The sequence below is a fragment of the Rhinolophus ferrumequinum genome, chromosome 4, assembly GCF_004115265.2.
Source record: "Rhinolophus ferrumequinum isolate MPI-CBG mRhiFer1 chromosome 4, mRhiFer1_v1.p, whole genome shotgun sequence".
In the NCBI taxonomy this organism is placed as follows: Eukaryota; Metazoa; Chordata; class Mammalia; order Chiroptera; family Rhinolophidae; genus Rhinolophus; species Rhinolophus ferrumequinum.
In genome coordinates this window covers 101,600,670-101,623,849 of record NC_046287.1, presented here as the reverse complement: position 1 = coordinate 101,623,849, position 23,180 = coordinate 101,600,670, and the positions used below count along the sequence as shown (strand labels likewise).

Genomic DNA, 23,180 nt, shown 5'->3' with positions numbered 1-23,180 from the left:
GATCTCATTTCTGGACTGATTTACATTATGATTTCACTAATTTTTGAGCATCTGTTTATAAATGAAAATGTGTATATATTTTAATGTACTCAGCATCATTTTATACATACTCTCCTAGATAACTATACTTGCAGATGGCAGGCCTTGTGAAAGTATGCCTTAGAATACCTCGTAGAAATCAGGTCTGGGTAGGCATTTACTAGATAAATATAAGGCATAGATTTATGAGAGTTATTTTTTAAATGGAATAGTTTTCCAAATTGTTTCATCTCCACTAGATGTTTTTAAATATGTTTCTTTTGGTAGGGATGCTTTGATTATGGTCCTGTTTGAAGGTATGGAGGTGAAATAAATGACCTTCTAAGTCTCTTTCTAACTTTGTAATTTTAAATTAGGATTTTAACTCCTATTAAGCAGTCTATTAAGCCTCACTTTTTAGTGAACTTCAGTTTGAAAGTTTTATTCTTTCTGACATTCTTTTGGCCTGACGATAGTTTTTGTAAACACTTTTATAGTTTATAATCATGTCTGTATTGTTTTGTGTTTTGTGCTTAGTTACCACCTATTGTGTTTACTTCCCAAGGTATTCTAGAACTCTTTAGAATGAGAATTATGCGGACAGTTATCAAGCACCTGTGCCCTGCATTTCAGTTCAAGAAACATTGTGCACCTCTGTCAAACATTGCAGCAAACCTGACAATACACAAATAAGATCTGGCCCCTCTCTCACAGAAGCTTACTAGCCAGTCAATGCTCAGGAAACATTTAGTGGTGGTATGCTCACTCTCGTGTTTCTTAACGAGACAGTCTCCAAAGTACATAAATGTATTTCATTTCTAACGTTCATAACTTTCACGTGTTGCAGGGACAAATAATAGAACTTTATTTGTTGTATTTCAATATCTTGTTCTCTTTTATTCCTCTGTCCCCATGAGTGTCTTTATACTTCAGTGTCCTTTCCTTTTTGATGATTTTCCCTTTTCATTTTTCTTGGCCATTGGGAGATAGGAAGAGGAAGTGAATGAGGGGATCAGTAGTTTGTGTTTTATTTTGCTTACCTACTTCTGGGAGAATATGGATGAAAGTGGCATTTAACACATACGTCCTGGTGTGAATATAGGTATTTTTATACTGCTCTTATTTCCTCTACATTATTTTACATTCTTGGAACTCGGTTATGTTGGTAAGTCCACAGGCCTTACCTAGGTTCTTACATATACGTAGCTATTAACTAGATGGGATAGATGCTTTCCAAATAGTGTAGATTGGATAATGAATGCATGAGTCAATGGATATGATAATAAAATTACTTGTCTAAAGAATTCTTGATAAAGTAATATGAAGCAGATAGGGTTTTGATAGGCTTTTTTGTTACATTATTCCAAACACTGAAATTAAGGAGCAATAGACAACTAGATAGGCAACCAGAACCAAATACATTCTGTATTTCACCTCCACGTAGGAGCTTTTCATTTTTTAATTAGCTACATAACTTTGAAGGAGTTGATATAGTTTGAAGGCATTTGAGGCAGTAGAGGATAATGAGCCACCGGTGCAGGTTCTGGGTCAGACCCATTGGATTCAAACCCAGGCTCTGGGCAGATAAATTCTTTAAAGCCTCAATCGCCTCTTCTGTGAAACGAGGGTAACCATTTTTATTTAGTATTGTGATGAGGATTAAATGAGATAATGACTAGGAAGCCGTTTTCATCACATTGCCTGATGTGGAGTAAGCATTCTGTAATTGTTGTCACTATTATTTTCATGCATAAAGGGTATTTGTTCACTTAAAACTTATAGTTTTAAGCTGCCACCTTGAGACAGAGTGGCAGACGATGAACATTTTCCATCTTTTGTCATGTTTTAAAGATGCCAGTGGAATTTAGTACATGGGCAGAAATTATTGTGGTGGTTACTTCTGAGAAACATTTAGGCTCTTAGAATTATCTGTGTAGATTCTTTCATGTTGCATGGACAGCTGTTTTTCTGTTTCTCAGGTATTTGAGAAGTGAGCTCAGGTAAGGAAACGAATGAAAAGTTTTCATTGCTGCAGACATACTCCTGTTACTATCTCTGGGTTTGTAAGTTTGTCATATTCTCCATTATCCGTGGCAAGGTACAGTCCTTGAGAATACAACCCAACACAAAGAGAAAGTAGTGGGAGGCACTGTGACTTTCAAAGTTGACTATTTTGGTGACTAGTACTCAAATAATACGTTAATTTATTGCTATTAAAACATACTTCAGTATGCAATAGTTTGAGAAGTTGTGGCTATGTGTTTTTTTAATTGCTTGTATCTGTATATCTGTAGCAATCATTGCATAAAATGAAGTGGACTTTGGATAAACATTATATACATACATATACTGTGTTTCCTGAAAATAAGACCTAGCTGGACAATCAGCTCTAATGCGTCTTTTGGAGCAAAAATTAATATAAGACCTCGTCTTATTTTACTAAAATATTTACTATTATATATATAATATATAATACATACAATATTTAGTATAATTATATATACTTAGTATAATATATATACTAATTATATAAGTTATACATATTTAGTATAATATATATGTATTGTGTTATATATATTTAGTATAATATATGTATTATATATGTGTTATATATAATACATATATATTATACTAAATATTATAGTATATATAATATATAATACATATATTATATAATTTATATATATATATATACACAGTGGTACCTCGGTTTTCGAATGTAATCCTCGAGTTCTGAAACGTTCGAAAACAGCCAACAGCTAGGCCTCAGGATCTTGCACTCAGCAGAAGCCGTGTGACATGTTCGACTTCAGAGTCGTGTTCGAAAACCGAAGCATTTACTTCCCGGTTCACGGCGTTCATAGACCAAAATGTTAGCGGAGACGTTCAAAAACCGAGGTACCACTGTATGTATGTGTGGATATATTGGCATGTCTCATCCTGCCTGTTCATGTCTCATCCTTATAGGAAATGTCCAGACCTATATATATATATATATAAATATAGGTCTGGACATTGGTGGAATTCACTGTGGTACAAAATGCTAAGAATCAAATTGATTTGTTGTTTGGCTACCACTGTTTTCACTAGTGTTATTTTGTTCACATTGCTATAGTTCAGGCTGCTTCAGTATTTCTAAAATAACTATCTACTTTCAGGAATTTACAACTCAGAAGGAAAAAAAGAAGCAATATGAGAGGAATATAGAAGCGTGAAACTGAAAATAGTTTAAAGCAGATTTTTTTTCCTTAAGCCCCACATGTATTACAAGTACAACTGAATTGGATAGCTATCACTCACATAAAGATTTAGTTTGAAAAAAATGTTTTCTTCCCCATTTAAAAACCATTAGATGGTGGAGACAAAGGAATTATAAATGTGATTTCATTAAAAAAGAATTATTTAGTGACATCCTAAGCAGTTTTGGGTTTTGGATGTAAGCTACTTTTTAGTTTTTCCAAATAAACATGTTAGTCTTGGTATCAGATAGAAATCCAAGCATATTGGGAGAGAAAGCTGTGTGTGCATGTGTGTGCGTGTTTGTGTGTGTGTGTGTGTGTGTGTGTGTGTGTGTCTAGATTTAAAGGAAAGAAGAGTGTGTTTGGCAATGTAGCTGGAGAGGTTGGTTGGAATCAGGGCTTTGTGACATTTAGATCTGATTTACGAAAAAGAAAAGTCATAATTATCTAGGACCAAATGAAAGCAATATTCCTTCTTCTTGGTCTGGACATGAACTTGAACTGAGCTCTTCTTTTTATTCTGAACATAGAACTCTCCTTGAAGATACTGCTTGGATCATTTTGTGTAGTGCAACATTAGTGTATCTGTTCAGCAGTAAATATTGCAAGAAGATGCTGAATTCATTTTGAATACATGATAAACTCAAAATAAGAGAAGTACTGTCAAATATTAGACATTGCTGAAATAGTTATGCTTTCTTTAGATGTAACCTGATCTTTTGGAAGTCCTAGAAACTCTTCTAATTTATAATGAAGGAGATTTAAAAAACTATGTTTCAAGATTACAGATAAACATAATTAAAGTTATGGTATAGCACCTAGGAATTTATAATGAATATTTGAGTCAGTTCTTGACATTTTTTGAGGAAAAATTTAAGCTGCTCCAAACCTCCATATTAATGTTGAGTGTGGAGTAAAATAATAGCTCATTATGTGTTGGGAATGATGTTACCATTGTCACATTTAATTTTTACAATAACCTTATGATATTTAATATTATTTCCCCTATTTTATATATGTAGAACCGAGGTCTATAGAAATGACATGATTTGCCTGAGGTCACAACTAAAAATTTGTGGTTCCTGGATTTCTACCTTGGTTTTTCTGTCTTAAATTTTTGGTATTGCCTTCACATTTGAATAGTTTAGTTTGGTATACAGTTTTAGGTAGGCATTCTCCCCTCACACCCTCCATTAGCCCTTGAAAGATATTCCACTGCCTCCAGGTTTCAGTGTTCCTTTTGAGAAGTTAGCTGTCACTATATTATTTTTCCTTTGTAGATAATATATTATTTTTCTCTTGCTTTTAGCGTTCTTCAGTTTTACTACGTTGTCTCTAGGTGTAGATTTATTTTTGTTGATTTTGAAATAGAGAGTTATGTGTCTTCTATAGATGATGGAAATTTCTTAGCTGTTGTATGCTTGAATATTGCTTCTCTTTTCTTTTTTCCTTCTAAAATTCATAACGGACATATGATCGACCATCTTCTTCTACTGTCTGCATTTCTTGTCTTTGCTTACTTATCTTTATATGCTGCATTCTGGGAAATTTCTACAGCTCTATCTTCTGGTTTATTGAGTCCCCTTTCTTCTGTGTCTAATCTGTTGTTTCCTCAGTCCACTAAGTTTTTAATTTTAGTGACTATATTTTTTATTGCTAGAAGTTTTTTTTTAAAATTAATTTCAGGTATACAAAACAACATAATGATTAGACATTGATATCCCTCACTGAGTGATACCCCCAACAAGTCTACTACCCATCTGGCATTGTAGATAGCTACCATAATACCGTTGATTATATTCCCTATGCTGTATTCTACAACCTGTGACCATATATATATGACATTCAGTTCTATTTTATACTGTATTTCCCTCAAAGTAAGACCTAGCCAGAAAATCAACTCTAATGCATCTTTTGGAGCAAAAATTAATATAAGACCCGGTCTTATTTGGCAGACAATCAGCTCTAATGCGTCTTTTGGAGCAAAAATTAATATAAGACAGGGTCCCTGTCTTATATTCGGGGAAACGGTATTAGTTTCAGGTGTAAACTGTGGCCGGACATCCATACAACTTAGGAAGTGATTCCTTCCATCAAGCCCATCACCCATCCGACACCATACACAGTTTTGCAACATTTTTGACTATATTCCCCATAGTGCACTTCACATCCCTATGACTATTTTGTAACTACCCATTTGTGCTTCCTAATCCCTTTACTTTTCTCATCCATCGCCCCAGCCCACCTCCTATCTAGCAACCGTTAGTTTGTTAGAAGTTTTTTTGATTCTTTTTTTATATCTGCCTATTCATGTCTCATCCTTATGTTTTTAAGTATAGTTATTTTATAGTGACTAATAGATTATCAAGACCTTTAGATAACAACATTAATTCTACTATACTTAGTATCTGCTATACTTTCCTTATGGTGAATTGTTATTTTTTGTACCTTGAAATTTTAGTTGTAACCTCAGTGGAGATACTAGGAGGTCTGGGTCAAGGATATATCCTGTACTTTTGTATTTGTTTCTGCCTTTTGGAGGACAGGTGAGTGAAAAACAAGTTTAATATATCCATATAATAAGATAGTACTCAGCAATAAAAAGCATTGAGTTACTGATACGCTCAACAATATGGTTGAATCTCAGACGCATTCTAAATGAAAGAAGTCAAACAACAGAATACATACTGTATGATTTGATTTATGTCACATTCTAGAAAAGCAAAACTATACTGATAATCCAACAGAAGAATGCATGGTGGGGTGAGGAGTGACTGCTAAGTGGCAAGAGGGAATTTTCCGGGGTGATGGAAATGTTCTGTATGTCAGCTGTGATGGTGGATATGCAATTGTATACATTTTTCGAAAGAAACCAAATTGTACACATAAAATTAGTGAATTTCATTGTATGAAAATGATACCTCAAAACTGATTTACAGAAAGTAGACAAAACTCATCAATAACAGAGGTCAGAATAGTAATTGCCCTAGGAGAGTACTAGCTGTGAGGGGGACATGAAGGACCCTCTGAGGTGTGGAGATGGGTTGCGTCTGCGCGTAACCTGGGTGTATCTGAAGTTAAAATTCATTGAGCTGCACACTTGAGACTTGTGCACTCTATGTGCTACATACCTCAATAATAAAATACAAAAGAAAAAATACTCTAGAAAGGGTTAGAATGTAAAGTTGAGAAAATCTTGAAGAAAGTAGAACAAAAGGATAAAACCATGGAAAAATAGGAGAGAAGAGAGAAGAAAATTAGAGGGCCAAGCTCAGAAATCTAGTATCTGAATAAAAAGTTTTCCAGAAAGAGAGAACCAAAAAAAATGGAAAGAAATCATCAATGAAATAATTCAGAAATTTTCCTAAAATTGGAAGACATTAATTTCTAGATTGAAAGTCCCAAATAGACTCTTTTCAAAGCACATCATCAATTTTAGAAAGCTTGTATCAAAGATAAGATCCTACAGATTTGTAGAAACGGCAAAAAACAGGTGATATACAAAGGATCAGAAATTTGGATGACTTCATCTTCTCAACTTAATATTGAAACCTAGAAGGTAATAGAGCAATGCCTTCAAAATTCTGAAGGAAAATTATTTACAAACTAGGATTCAGGAGCCAGCTGAACTATCACTGAAGTGTGAGGGTAGAATAAAGGTGTTTTCAGACATGCACAGATCAAAAACTTTACCTCCGATCTATGGAAAATGTGCTCCACACGTAAGGGAGTAAACCAAGAAAAAGAAAGACGTGATAGACAAAGGATTCAACATGGAAGAGGCAAAGGGTCTCCCCAGGATATAAGAAGATACCAAGTTGAACAGCATTGGAAGGTAGATACAGTATCTTCCTCCAGAGCAACAGTTAGGCTTCCTTATAGCCATGGAAGAAAGCGAGAGTATCTTCCTTTGGAACAAAGGGTAGGTATGCATACTGTTCAATATAATAGATTTCCCTAAACTTAGGGTTCCTCTCTTGTAATGCAACCTACTGCATATGTAGATATTACCTGGGCCATTATGTGTTGCCCTGTGGAACTTGGGCCTTGGGAAACTTGCAAAAAAACCCGAACCTAACCAAACCCAAAACAAAAAACAAAAACAACCAAAACCTTGAGTTGGGTTATCTTCCAGAAGTTTCATAGTTTTAACTCTTATATTTAGGTCAATAATTCATTTTGAGTTAATTTTTATTTATAATGTGAGGTTAAGAGTTGAGGTTCAGGGTTTTTGTTTTTTTGTTTTTACATCGATATCTAGTAGTTTCAGCACCCTTTCTTGAAAAATTCCACACTGTCTTGATTACTGTAAATTTATAGTAAATCTTGGAATCAGATAGTATAATTTGTACTTTACTGTTTTTCAAGACTGTTTTGGCTATTCTATGTCCTTTGTATTTCCATATAAATTTTAGAATCAGCTTGCCAATTTTTATAAGAAAGGCTGTTGAGATTTTGATCGGGATTACATTGACTCTTATTGATTACTTTCAAGAGAATTGACATCTTACCCATATTGAGTGTTTCAGTTCACAATTGCCCGCCCCCCCCCACACTATATGTCCATTAATTTGGGTCATTTTAAATTTCCCTTAGTTTTTGGTAATTTCTAGTGTTCAGATACTGCATATATTCTATTAATTCTATCCCTGAGTGTTTCATATTTTTAATCATGTCATTGTTTTGATTTTAGTTTTTAATTATTGTTAGTATGTAGAAATATAATTGATTTTTTTATATTGACCTGTACTCTACAACCTTAAAAAACTCACTTTTTTAGTTCTTGTAGCTATTGTAGATTCCCTAGGTTTTTTCCCATTAACAGTCATGTTGTATTTAAATAAAATCAGTTTTACTTCTTTTCCAGTTGGTACGCATTTTAATTTATTCTTGCCTTATTACACTGGTTAGAGCCTCTAGTTCTAATTTTGAATAGAAGGGTGAGAGCAAATATACTGGCCTTGTTCTTTCTCGATCTTAGGGGACAGCATTCAGTCTTTCACAATAAATATAATGTTAGCTGTAGGTATTTCATAGATGCTCTTTACTAGGTTGAGGAAATTCTGTTCCTTAGTTGGCTAAGAGCTCTTATCATGGTGTTGAATTTTGTCAAATGTTTTTTCTGCATCTATTGAGATGATCATCTTTCATTTCTGGTCTCAAAATTATATCAATTGGTTTTTTAATGTAAAACACCTTGAATTTTTGGTATAAACCCTACTTGGTCATAATGCATCATCCTTTTTATACATTACTGATTTGATTAGCTAAAATTTAAAGATTTTTGTATCTATGTTCCCGAGGGATATTGGTATGTAAATTTATTTTCTTATAATGTCTGCTTTTGGTATTAGGGCAATGCTGGCCTTAAAACATGAGTTAGAAGTTTTTCTGCCTCTTCTTTCTTCAAGAGAGTTTGTTTAGAATTGATTTTATTTTTTCCCTAAATAGGGAAGAATTCACTAGTGCAGCCATTTGGATCTGGAGTTGTTGTTTTTTGTTTGTTTTTTTGGTGGGAAGATTTTAAATTACAAATTGGATTTCATCAATTGCTGTAGGACTATTCAGATTAATTACTCTCTTTCTTCTTGAGTAAGCTTTGGTGTGTTGTGACCTTCACAGAATTTGTCCACTTCATTAAGCCCTGTTTTTCCTTTTAATATTCCTAAAGTTTGTAATGGTAGCTTCTCCTTTATTTCTGATTTTGGTAATTTATATTTTTTCTCTCCCTTTACTGGCTAATATTATTATAGGATTATCCATTTTAATGACCTTTCCAAAGAACCAGCTTTTGGCTACATTGAAATTTCCTATTGCTTTTCTGGTTTTATTTTATTGGTTATTGCTCTTAACTTTATTGTGTTGTTCCTTCTACTTCTTTTGGGGTTTAATTTGCTTTTATTTTTTAGATTCTTAAGATAGAAGCCGAAAGCAGGAGTTGGCAAACTACAGTCTGGGGGCCATATTCCGCCTGCCACTTGTTTTTGAATGGCCCAAGAAGTAAGAATGGTTTTTGCATTTTTTTTTAATGGTTAAAAAAATCAGAAAAAAAAGTACTATTTTGTGACATGTGGAAATTAAATGAAATTTAGACATCAGTATCCGTAAATAAAATTTTATTGGAACACAACCACACTCATTTGTTCACATACTGTCTTTGGCTGCTTTTTTGCTAGAACGGCAGAGTTGAGTAGTTGTGACAGAGCCTTTGTGGCATACTCAGTGCTGTGCACTGCCACTTGGTGCACTATCATCACGTTTCAAGTGCCATGCATATCATTGTATTGTGACATTTTTATGTAATTAATATCAGCACATACCCTTCATGTCAAAACAAGAAAAGGTGAGAAAAATGGACTTGATGTATTACACTTTTAAAGCACACTGGAGTGTGGGTAATCAAATTAGATGACAAAGCATTGTGATTGTTATGCAATGACACTATAGTTGTGCTGAAGAAATACAGTGTACACCGACGTGACCAGACTAATCATGCATCACAATATTCTCAACTCACAGGAAAGCAATGGTCAGAAAAAGTAGAAAACTTAAAAAGGAATATTTTATCACAGCAGAATTTCTTCACAAAATTAAAAAACAAAAATCATTCCGCACCCAGAGTAAGTTTTTGAGTGTCTCATTTGTTAGCCAAGCAAGGAAGTCCTTTACTGATTGTGACTTAACTAAATCGTGTTTGATTATGGCAGCCAAAGAAATGTGTTTGGAGAAAATCAATTTGTTTAAGACAGCCTTTTGGTGTGAACAGTTGCTGAAAGAGTTGAGGACATCAGTAGTCAATTAAAAAACAAGGCAAGGGGTGGCCGGATGTCTCAGTTGGTTAGAGCCCGAGCTCTTAACAATAAGGTTGTCGGTTCAATTCCCACATGGGATGGTGGGCTGCACCCCCTGCAGCTGAGATTGAGAACAGCAACTGGACTTGGAGCTGAGCTGCGCCCTCCACAACTAGATTGAAGGACAACGACTTGGAGCTGATGGGCCCTGGAAAAACACACTATTCCCCAATATTCGCCAATTGAAAAAAAAAAACAAAAAACAAAAAACAAGGCAAATGATTTTGAGTGGTTTTCCTTGGCTGTCAGTGAATTGATAGATATTAATAATACAGCTCAACTGTTGTCTATTTGAGAAGTCAGTGTTGAGTTTGAAGTTACCAAAGAGTGAGTTTTGATGAATAGTGTTCATAGAGTAACTACAGCAAAGAATACTTAACAAAAAGTTGAGAAAACACTAATTCTGTACAACCTGAAGTGGAATCTGCTAAGATGTGTTACAGCTTATGGTGGTAAAAATATGTGTAGGACAGAAAAAGGCTGAGGTGAACAAATTTACAAAGCTGTGAAAATGTGAGGTGGTTAAAGTCTATGTTTATTCGTTTTTTTATTTATTAGCAGATATTTTGCAGAGTATATTTGAATCTATCAGGCGATACAGAACCAATAGTGTCTCAAGACTCCAGAGTGTCACTCTTGTGGACTTAGCCATTGTTAGTTCCATGGATTTTTGTCAGAAGCTAAATATCCTGACTAGCGGATTAGCAGTGAGGGGTAAAGTTATATTGCAATCTTTTGAGCTTAGGGCTGATTTGCAGTTTTTCTGAATGAGAGGAACTGCTCTCAACCACTGTTATTAAACATTGAATGGCTTTGGAAATCATTTTTTTTTTTTTGCTGCAGACTTGCTAATGTTCTTTATGTGATTCAACTTGGAATTACAAGACAAAACAGTTTTTCTATGCAAATCTAAAAGTTGTTTCGATGCCAACTGATGTTTGAATTACAAGTGATAGATATCAAGCTGTTTTATGTAGCTTTCCATGCTGTCAAAAGTTAAAGCAAAAAAGTGAGATTTCCATTCCCCCAGCCCAAATTTGCAGTAGATATATTTTTCTGAGCTCAAACTGCAGTTTCAGCAGCATTTTTCAGACTTTTATGCAAGTGCAAAAGAAATTTGCATATTACAGAATCCATTTAACTGTGCAATTGAGGCACTTGCACTTAACCTTCAGTTGGAAGTGATTAATCTGCGATGTAATGACATGGAAAAGACACAGTATCAAGAGAAGAATAAATTATTTAAATGCCCTTTTAAACAAGAACATGCTGAATGAAATGGTATGCTCGTGATTTGATACCAGTATGTAATAGTACCTATCTGAGTAAAAAGACGTTTTCAAACATGAAATTCATAAAATCTTATTAAAAAGCAGCATTAATATATGAATATTTACAAGTGATTTTGATGATAGGGAATATTAACTTTGAATCCCAACTAAATGAAATATCCCCTGCCCCCTCCAGAAGAGTCCATTCTTATTACTAGGCCTGTTTTACAAAAAGTTGTGCACAACTTTTATTACTATTTTAAATTTCATCAATAAAAATTGTGGAAAATTTTGTCTTATTATATAAACACTTGAATAATATTCTCAGTGTTGCCTACTGGCCCTCAAAACCTAAAAAACTTGCTGTCTGGTCATTTACAGCAAAAAGTTGCTGACTCCTGCTTCATGTTTTTGTTCTGCATAGTTGTGTACTTGCACATATTAGCGGAATTAATGCTTTTGTTTCACAATGACTTTCAAAAAAATATGTGGACCCTGATAGTAATTAAATTAAAAAAACCCACCCTTTTTCATTTGAATTAGCTACTTACTAGAATCAGTCCTCTTTGACTCTTGCACTAATTTTCCAGGCCATGTTTGAATTTATTCTGGTTTCTGCCCTAACCCCTTCCTAATGCTCCAGGTACAAGTGAATCACATTTTTATCATAACCCTAAAATGTGTGAGGTCTGACAGTGAAGTTTGCGAACTTGTTGCAATGATGTTGCTAACCGTTTTCAGTATCAGAGGGATTATTCATTATGAATTTGTACCAACTGGACAGTTAACCAAGTTTACTATTTGAAAATGCTAAAAAGGCTGCGTGAAAAAGTTAGACGACCTGAAATTTTTGCCAACAATTCATGGCTTTTGCATCATGACAATGCACCAGCTCATATGGCACTATCCTGAGGGAGTTTTTAGCCAGTAAACAAATAGCTGTATTGGAACACCCTTCCTACTCATCTGATCTGGCCCCTAATGGCTTCTTTCTTTACCTGAAGATAAAGAAAATATTGAAATGAAGGCATTTTGATGACATTCAGGACATCAAGGGTAATATGACAGCTCTGATGGCCATTCCAGAAAAAGAGTTCCAAAATAGCTTTGAAGGGTGGACTAGGCGCTGGTGTTGGTGCATAGCTTCCCAAGAGATGTACTTCGAAGGTGACCGTAGTGATATTCAGCATTGAGGTATGTAGCACTTTCTCTAGGATGAGTTCGCGAACTTAATTGTCCGACTGTGTATGTATTACATTGCATATATATGGTATGAGGGAACAATGCGGTGAATGTTTGAATACAAAATTTATTATAGTACAGACACATTGCCATTAACCCCCCTCAAAATGTGAGGTCTGCCAGTTAAGTTCACAAACTGATCCTAGTAAAAGTGCTACATACTTCATTGCTGAATATCACTATGGTCACCTTCGAAGTACTCCCCTTGGGAAGCTTTGTACCGATGCCAGCATGTAGTACACCCTTCAGAGCAATTTTGGAACTCTTTCTCGAATCGCCATCAGAGCTGTTGTCCTATTACCCTTGTTGTCCTGAATGTAATCAAAATGTCTTCCTTTTAATATTTCCTTTATCTTCCGGTAGAGAAAGAAGTCATTGGGGTCCAGATCAGGTGAGTCGGGAGGGTGTTCCAATACAGTTATTTGTTTACTGGCTAAAAACTCCCTCACAGATAGTGTCGTGTGAGCTGGTGTATTGTCGTGATGCAAGAGCCATGAATTGTTGGCAAAAAGGTCAGGTCGTTTTCATCTAACTTTTTCAGGCAGCCTTTTCAGCACTTCCAAATAGTAAACTTGGGTAACTGTTTGTCCAATTGGTACACATTCATAGTGAATAATCCCTCTGATACCAAAACAAGGTTAGCAACATCGTTTTGACTCTTAATTTGGACTGACGGAACAATTTTGGTCGTGGAGAACTGGCTGACTTCCATTGTGCACTTTGACGCTTTGTTTTAGGGTCGTATTGATACACCCATGTTTCATCACCAGTGAGAACATGGCCCAAAACATCTACCTTGCCTCTCCAAAAGGTCTTGGCAAATTTTGACTCTCCTTTGCTTTTGTCCATTGGTAAGCTCCTTTGGGACCATTTTTGCACACACGTTTCTCATGCCAAGATTTTCAGTTAAGATTTTCCTAACTTTCTCTATTGATGTTTACTTCGTCTGCTATGCTTCTCACAGCCAATGATTTTGACGCACAATGTGATGCACAATTCGATGAATTTTTGCGATGTTTTTGTCAGTTCTGCTCATTACTGGCCGCCCTGACCGCTCTTCATCAGTGACATGTTCTCTCCCCTCAAAAAAACGTTCAATCCATTTTTACACTGCTGTTTTCTTCATGGCATTATCCCTATAAACTTGGACTAACGTGTCCCTGATTTCACTTCCACTCTAGCCAAGTTGAAAAATAAATTTAATGTTTGTTTGTTGCTCTAATTCAAGCTCAGACATTTTTGCGACGGCACTCAAAAACATTGAACAACAGGGGCGGCCGGATGGCTCAGTTGGTCAGAGCGTGAGCTCTGAACAACAGGGTTGCCAGTTCGATTCCCACATGGGCCAGTGAGCTGCGCCCTCCACAACTAGATTGAAGACAACGAGCTGCCGCTGAGCTTCCGGAGGGGCGGCTAGATGGCTCAGTTGGTTAGAGCGCGAGCTCTCAACAACAAGGTTGCCAGTTCGATTCCCGCATGGGTTGGTGGGCTGCACCATCTGCAACTAAGATTGAAAACTGCAACTGGACTTGGAGCTGAGTTGTGCCTTCACAACCAGATTGAAGGACAACAACTTGGAGCTAATGGGCCCTGTAGAGACACACTATTCCCCATTATTCCCGAATGAAAAAAAAAAATCACCATTAAAAAAACCCCAAAAACATGCAACAATAATGAACGCCACTTAACAAGACACTGCCACTTGTAGACATAAACACACCTGGGAGACACTGATATACCAAGGTTGTGAGACCTTCCCGAACTGTTTGTACAGCGCTGCCAGTGTAAGTGCATGGTGGCACATTCACGAACTTAATCGTCAGACCTCATGCTCCCTCTCACTTCGAACACATTTATCGCATCGTTCTTGCCACTTTCTGAAGCAGTTCTCGAAGTTCTCTTTTGTGAGTGTCTTTATTTGTGCTGTCGTGGCTGCCTTGATGTTCTGAATCGATTCAAAATGTTTACCTTTCATGATTATTTTGACTTTGGGGAAGAGTCAGAAGTAGCCTAGTGCCAGATCCAGTGAATAAGGTGGATGAGGACACACCATAGTGTTTTTATTTGACAGTAATTACTGTACCAGAAGTGGTTTGTGACATGGAACCTTTCCGTTGTGATCAAAACATGGTGAATGCCGCTGCCGAGTGCCATCCAATGGAAAGGCAGGGATCTTCAATACGGGCAGCGGAGCATGGAATCTTAGTAACAGTGTGTGACAAGTTTCAACTTGTTGGGTGCAGTCAGTTGGGTTTGAGCTATGGTTGAGGGAAGGTGTGTTTTAAAGTACCATAAATCATCCTCCATCATGACAACTCCATGTCACACCTCTCTTCTGGTATGGAAATTTCTGTCAAATAAAAACATTACAGTGTGTCCTGATCCACCATATTCACCAGATCTGGCACCGTGTGACTTCTGGCTCTTCCCCAAAGTCAAAATGATTCAGGACATCGAGGCAGCCACGACAGCGCAACTAAAGACACTCACGAAAAAGGACTTCCAGAACTGCTTCAGAAAGTGGCAAGAATGATGGGAAAAGTGTGTTCCAAGCGAGGGGGAGTATTTAGAGGGGGATTAATGGTGATGTATCTTTTACTGTAATAAATTTTATTTAAACATTCACTGTATTGTTTGAATATTACTCTACCGATCACTGATCTGTCTGTGAATTCATGTACTGGTACCACACTGCTTTAGTGAGTTTGGCTTACTGATACATTGAAAGTCTATTTAAAGCCAGTGTTAATTGAAGTCTATTAAAACCTCATTATACTTTTCTAAACAAAGACAAAACAACAAAAAAAGAAACTATATGGAACACCTTTGTTTCTGCTGGATTCATTCAGTCATTCATTCATTCATTGTAATAAGCCCTTATTGCTGTGTGTTACTCCTCTAAATTTGAAGATGCTTTCCATGGTTGCCCTGTATTCTGTAGATCTAATGAACATTGGAATTTCTTACTGTGTAAAAATAGTGACCTGTTTGCTGCAGTGTATTCTCAACTCCCTGCCATTGAACCTGTGCTGGGAGAAGGTGCAAATAATATAATAATATTCCAAAACACATAAAGGAAGCAGCTTTGTTTTCAAGAATGTACTGGAGTCATTTAAAATGCCTACAACTAGATGTGGTTGAGGAAGTTTTTGAGCCCCTTAAAAGATAAGAGGCACAGAGGGAGAGCCAATCTGTCCACACCAAAATTTAATACCTTCAGGGAGGCACAGAGAAATACCTGACTCCCTCTAAGTGAGTTCATTGGCTTGCTTTTGTAGGTAGTAAGAGTAGGGCAGTTTGGACTCCTTGCCAGGGCATCATTCTTCTGTGTCTCTGGACTTCCTGCTCTTTATCATCTTGGGTGGAAAGTATCTGCATAGAAGCCTGGCACGATTTGGCAGACATTGGAAAGCCTGGGAGAAAGGCCAGAATGATGAACGGGGGGCTTTGGTGGAAGCCAGAGGTTCAGATGATGGTCTAACATCTTGTAGAAGGGAAAAGATTAGTGACACGTAGTTATTTTCACAGACAAAAAGCTGTAGTGAGTGCCAGCGTGATGGAAGATTACAAGTTGAAGAACAAAAGGCTCAGGTAGTTTGATTCAGGCTTTTGCGTAGTTTCACATCGTAGTGGACAGTAAATATGTATGAATGGTGCATGGACAGCTATTGGCTGTTCCTTTAAAGAGTGTTCCTTTACTATGACTTCTTGGAGGCCAAAAAATTTTAATGTGAACTAATTTCTGCAGTTTTAATTGATGTGAGAGGAAAATGTGTGATATTTTTATGTTTCTACATTGTCAAGAATAAATTGAAAGAAGTTAAAGCAAGTTCATCGTTACTGTTATTACAGCTTGTGGTAATTACAAATGAGCAAGGAAAACTAGAACCTGTAACATAAATCAATAGTTCAGAGCTGTGTAATTTCTCTTCCTATTATCTCCTTGGGTGTTCTTTTATGATCTCCCTGTGCTGTGAAAATTAGAAACTTTCAGTACCAGAAGATGCATTCAGATAACCTCAAAGAAGGAGAGAACCACTTTGTCTTTCAAACTAGTTTTGAGCAGGTATTTTAAAGAATAATAAAAAAGTATTTTAAAATCAGCTAAAAAGTCATTATATTTTACGTTTAGGTCTTTGAAAGAATATGAATTTGGCTGAGATTTGTGACAATGCAAAGAAAGGAAGAGAATATGCGCTTCTTGGAAATTATGACTCATCGATGGTGTATTACCAAGGGGTGATCCAGCAAATTCAGAGACATTGCCAGTCAGTCAGAGACCCGGCCGTGAAGGGCAAATGGCAGCAGGTGAGACCACGTGACAGTTTCCGCGGGGCGAGGGCCCGTCTTGCAACAGATTGCAAGTCTGTTGTACTTGCAAGATTAGAGCTTGAGATGCCCTTAGTAGTACTTACTTGTCAGAATACTGAGATGCATTTTAAAATGAACTCTGAATAGTTGTCTCTCTTGCCCAGTTAGTATTTTATATACTTTTGGTAACGTATTTCATGAGACATATTTCAAAGATATTTAATTTTAATGGAATCTACTTTTAATTTTTAAAAAATTTTTATGATCAGTGGCCTAATTGTATGTGAATACAAATTTTTGAAATAAGGTATTGCTACTTTCCCTTTACCCTTTCATTTCTACATGTAGTGTTGACCAATTTCATAAAACTATATAACTGTCTAACCACTATACAGTATACCTGAAATTAATATAATATTGTGTGTCAACTGTAATTGAAAAACAATTTCTTAAAAAAAGGAAAGTTTCTTCTTTTGAAAGACGCCTTACAAATACAAAGGAATCAGTAATCTAATAAGAAAGCCATTATATTTGCTGTCTCTTGACTATACAACTAAATTATTTAATAGTATAGTTAATAAAAAGTTGAATTATAATTTCTCCACTTATTCTTAAAACTTAAAATTGTTTTAAAATTAAAAGTACAAAGTTGAGCATTTCTTTGAAGTTTCCATTTTATGTACTAATGCCTTTTAAATGTTTCTTCTAATTTTTCCACTAGTCAGAAATTGATGTTTTACTAAGTTTTCAGGGTAAATTTGGCTTACTTTCTGACTTAAGTGTTACCAGATTATATTGTGTGAGAACAATATACTTGTTCTAACTCAAGTTGAAATTTTTAGTTTTCTTCTATCCTGCACACTAGCCACAGATAAGAGTGTTTTATAAATCTAGCACGGAAATATTTTTGACATGTTCTTAATTGTGTTAAATAGTGGCCATATTTATTCAGATATTTCTGTTATGTTTCTTTCATTAAGTTCCGAAATTTGGTTTTTCCAAGTATAGCATGTAATTGTATATAGGAGCAGTTCAATTTTACCTAGGTTTCTCTTTGGTTCTGAAGTTCCTTTAGATGGTCTTTTCTATATATTATTCAAGGAAAAAATGAGGGAAAGTTTCTTAAGTTCTGCTTTATAGTAAAATGTGCTTCCTGGTTAAAAAATTAAGAATTGTAATTTTCAATCTATTTATCTGTTTGCCTTTGAAAATCAGTTTTGCTCCAAGTTTGAAAACACAAGAATCTCCCCATAGTAGGTGCTCAGTGAGGTTTTGTAACTATAGGAAAAGTCTTGCTTTTAAGCTCAAAGTAAACTTTACCCAGCACTTGAAAGAATTTAAACAAGGCCAGAAGAATTTAGCTTTTAGGTGAAGGAGCATTTAAATAAAAATCGGAAGTGGGTGATTCATAGTGTAACACCACTTCCAGCTTTTAGGTGCTCATTACCGGCAGGCATTTTATATTTAGTGATATTGGAGGTAGGGAGTGCTGGTCCAAATTTTGGCTGACAGTTTTTTGGAAGCTATTTATAAATATAGTAAAACGATTGAGCATTACATAGATTTCTGGGAACGGTTAACTTATTGCTGACTTTGTCGCTTATTTCAAATTGTTAATGGCCAGCAATTCTTTGGTAGAAATAAAGTTCCATTACAAAAGATATATAGCCACTTCCACTATGAAAAAGTATGTATTATAATTAAGTCTTTTTTCAGACTAAATTCCTGCCCTCCTATCTACTTTGTTGTTTGAATATGCCTTAATGACTAATTTTGAATACTTTGAACAACATTAAGAAAATTTGCATTCTATAATGATTTATTTTTTACAGTTTATATAAACTTGAAAGCGTTTCTGGTATAAAGGCTATATATTTTTTAAGGTTCGGCAGGAATTATTGGAAGAATATGAACAAGTTAAAAGTATTGTCAGCACGTTGGAAAGTTTTAAAATCGACAAGCCCCCCGATTTTCCTGTTTCCTGTCAAGATGAACCATTTAGAGACCCTGCTGTTTGGCCACCCCCTGTACCTGCAGAACACAGGTAAATGGGACTTAATACTCTTTAGCTAATAGATATTTAGAGTAAAGAGAGCGAAGCTTTATTTGAACAAAGGATGAAAAAGTCTTTTTGGGGGGCATGTAAATTTAATATCTTTGATAATTTTCACACCTACAGGTTTACAGAGTTTGCATTTGCTAAAGAACCATAGTCAATCACTTGTCATATATCTTGCTTTTAGAATGTTGTCATGACAGTAGAAATTGCTAGTCCTAAAATTTACCAGTTAAGTGAGGTCTTAGATTTCATGTCAGCATCAACACTTAGATGGCTATCTTGCTTTCAAACGTTTTTGCTTTGAAAGACTCTACCAGCTTTAGATGAAATGGCGGACGAGTAGGATTCCTCTGGCTGGGCCACAGTCAGTTTCCGGAGTCGTGGTGCAGAAGGAGCCTCAGTGTTCCTTAAGGTCCAAGGTCAGCTTCCAGTGTGTGGCAGATAAAGCTCTAAATTTATGTCCCTGTGCATCCTCTACACCTCTCTCTTCTTGTTCTTTCCTGTCTTGTCTTTGCCAGTTTGTTCTTTCTTCCAGGAATACCCATAATCTCCATCTAAGCAACTCATTCATTCTTCAGGTCTCAGCTCAATGTATTTCCTCTTTTCAGCCTTTTTAAATTAGCCCAGGCATAACAGTTTGTTCATAGCAGTTATACCATGTTGCATTTCTTTGTCTCTTCACAAGATTAGGAGCTTTGTAAGGGCTAGGACCATAGTTTTATTTACTCAAGACAAGAATAACAAACTTCCATTGTTAACACAGGGTTTGGCACATCGTAGGCATTCAGCCAACATTGAATGAATTAACTGTTAATTCCGCAGGTCAGGAAAGTGAGGCCTGAGAGGCCCTGCCCTGTGAGTTAGGCAAGGTCAGGATCTGAGTTCAGATCTCTCTGGCTTTTAGTCCCCTTGTGAGGTATTATTGTGGCCAGTGTTGCATCATAGAACGGAAGTTTCCCTTTGGTCAGGAGCTGTGAGCCTGTGTTTAACTTGTTGATCTCTTGAAGTTTCCTAAAAGCATTTAAAGAACTATGAAAAGTGGTTAATTTATTCCTTCAGTGTTTTTTCCACGGAGGGACAGATCATTTTATGATTCCCATTATAAAAACACTGGGTGCTGATTCTTTTCTAAGGTCTAAACAATATGGTGCTTTCCTCAGATGTCACCACCTTCAGGTGTTTTGAATCAAGGTAACCATTACCACTCAAGAGGCAGTGTTTCAGGAGTCGTAGGTTTGTTACCATGGAAGTTCCAGAGTAAATACTGAGAGAAAGAAATAGTGGCATTTTGATCTATCAGAACTTGAAAATGTTGTGTATGTATATATAATGAAATACCTTTCTTTTTTCCTGAAAGTCATTATTTCAGTAATACACTTCTAGGTTAAAACTAAAAGCTGACAATAGCTTCATTTTTATTTAGATATAATTGACATAAATGTTATGTAAATTTAAGATGTACAATGTGTTGTGATATATTTATATATTGCAATATGATTTCCATGGCGGGACTAGCTAACACCTCTGTCCTGTCATGTAAGTTTCATTTCCTTTTATTGGTGGGAACAGTTAAGATCTCATCTCTTAGCAAGTTTGAAGTATTGTTGTATCATCCTGTTAATGTGATGTATCACATTTATTGATTTGTAGATGTTGAACCAACCTGGCCCCCAGGGATAAATATCATGTGGTCATGGTGTATAATCCTTTTATTATGTTGTTGAATTTGGTTTGCTAATACTTTGTTGAGAAGTTTTGCCTCTGTATTCATTAGGGATATTGCTCTATAGTTTTCTTTATTGTAGTGTCCTTATTTGGCTTGGTATCAGGGTAATGCTGGTCTCGTAAAAAGTTTAGAAGTGATTCCTCTTCAGTTTTTTGGAAGCGTTTGAGAAGGATTGGTGTTCTCTTCTTTAAAAGTTTGGTAACATTCACCAGTGAAGCCATCTGGTCCTGGGAATAACTTTCACTATAGGAAATACCTGTTCTGAATTGCTAGAGAACCATGATGTATTTCAAAAAAGCAGTGGTCACAGATAATAACTCTAATATTCGTGGCTCAAACTGAATAAAAACCTGTGGTGGTATTTTCCAATTGATGAACACTTACCTGGAAAGTTCTCCTCGTTGCAGAAACATTACCCCAGGTAGTTCCTTTTCATGGTCCTCCCTGAACTGCCCATAACACAGATCTGATTTCTTTTCATACTTGTGTTTCAGTCCTTACTGAAAGTGAAAGATGAATGGACCAGAATGTACTTCTCTAAACCACCATTCTCCATACTAAATTTTAAAAAACGTTTCCCTTCTGTGTAGCCATGGATGCATTTTTTTTTTCCTCTGTAGGCCAGAAACCCTTAATAAAAGCAAATCTAAGACTGTATTTTGGGGTGAAAAAAGGTTCTTATTCCCACGTATATTGTCAACAGCAATAGAAAAACGCCCAACAATTCCAAAAGATTCTACTAGTGAAGGAATTCTGTTTAATACCTTGAGTACTAGTGTGGGATTAGTAGTTTTACTCTTTATGGATAAGCGAAGTCACAGTTCCTTCATCAAATAATAATATCATAGTAACATATGCGAGGCATATGTTAACGAAGTAAACTTTACACAGGTTTGTAGCATAGAATATCATCATGAGCTGGTAAAATAAGTGTTATGATTTTAAGTATAGGGTTAAGAGTTGTGGTCAGTTAGAGTTACGTAATATTTTTCTCCTTTTGCGATTTTGTTTCTTCTGCAGATTATGTAAAACACATGTAATAAAATTTTCACCTAGAGTGTGGATATAGTTATTAGATATTCTGGGTTTAATGGGAAGACACTTTACTTCAGTCTATGAGATCTGAGTTTGAGTTCTCCTTCTGATGCCTACTTGTTTTATGACCTTGAGTAAGTTATTTAGCCTCTCTGAACATTAGCTGCACTACCTGTAAAACGAGGCTCTCTGCGTCATGGAATTAATTAAGAGAATTTAATGTCTAAGACAGTAACTGGCATGTAGTAAGTAATTAAAATTGCTTATGGTTAACTCCGAAATAAAGTACCACAATGTTCTTTCAGATAATAATAAGCGAATAACAGAATTTTAAAAAGGATAGCCTTATCCATAGAATTCCTAAAGGAATTTTATTTTTCCCCTGCACATTCTACATAATCCTGAGTTTTCTGAAACATTTTGTATAACTGTGGCAGAGAGAATATGGTTTTTAAATGTCTAAGTCTCATGAAGTTGGTGATAATTTTCACGGAAAGGATGATAACTGATTATCAGTCACTTACTATATGTTGTACAGGCATTATCTTATTTAAACCTCCAATAAGCTCATGAAGTAGCTACTGTTAGTAGGTACCCATATTACTATTACTAATTTATTATTATGAAACCCATTTACAGCTCAGGACATGGAAGCGTGTTATTTTCCCAAAGAGATTGTTATTTCCCAAAGTCATCTGTACAACAAAGTGGCAGAGCCAGGATTTGAACCTAGATCTCCTCAACTTCAGGGGTCTTATTTATATCCATTCTGCTGTGTTACTTTCCTACACATACTCAGTGGTGACTGTGGCATGTTTTGATAAACGTGTATATCCTGATACCTGTGTATAGATCTGTTATCCACTTGATGAAATTCTTATTATATTAGAGGTGGTGGGAGAATAAAGGAGCTGAAAATGCTTACTGAAATGAATATTGACATTTTAAATGTAATTTAAAAAATCGTCTCCATGGGTACATCACACTGAAATTAGAGTGGAAGTCTATAGGAAAATAAAATTGACTTTACCTTGTATTGTCCAAAATGTTTGCGGGATGTGGCTGGCGTGTTTGGCATTACTCACAAATTGGCCAGCCCTGCTCGTGGGGCTGTGCTTCTCCCTCATGGACTTCTGTCAGGCCGTCTCCTTCTCCCTGCTGCCGCACACCCAGGCGATCTGTGTAGCGGGTGTCCCCGCAGTGGTGTGCCACGGGCTGAGCTTACTCCTGCGTCATGTGCCTACTGAGTTTAATCAAGGCCCTGCTTTAAATCACCAGCAGCTGCTTAGATAAGTCAAAAGAGTCTTTTAAAGTGAATTAGATGCATTGCCTTAAACATAAAGAAATTGAACTGCAAAAGTAGGATTGTGACGGGCGGTAGTTGTCAGTATTAGAATTCAGCTCCAAAGAGATGAAGCCTGCAGATCA

At 36.0% G+C, this 23,180-nt stretch overlaps 1 protein-coding gene across 13 annotated transcripts in view; it reads left to right on the top strand.

Moving 5' to 3' along the window:
- Nucleotides 1-23,180, top strand: part of KATNAL1 (katanin catalytic subunit A1 like 1) — a 79,895-nt gene that overhangs the window by 4,838 nt on the left and 51,877 nt on the right. For 5 of the 13 annotated variants that reach the window (XM_033104625.1, XM_033104637.1, XM_033104624.1 and 2 more), the window contains exons 2-4: nucleotides 9,167-9,257; nucleotides 16,754-16,929; nucleotides 18,816-18,976. In XM_033104625.1, the coding sequence (XP_032960516.1) occupies nucleotides 16,768-16,929; nucleotides 18,816-18,976 (323 nt within the window). In that variant the 5' untranslated portion in view covers nucleotides 9,167-9,257; nucleotides 16,754-16,767. Of the gene's footprint in view, nucleotides 1-1,997; nucleotides 2,082-5,718; nucleotides 5,804-6,706; nucleotides 7,180-9,166; nucleotides 9,258-16,753; nucleotides 16,930-18,815; nucleotides 18,977-23,180 lie in introns of those variants that run through there. The other 8 variants (XM_033104633.1, XM_033104632.1, XM_033104635.1 and 5 more) reach the window with 6 other exon arrangements.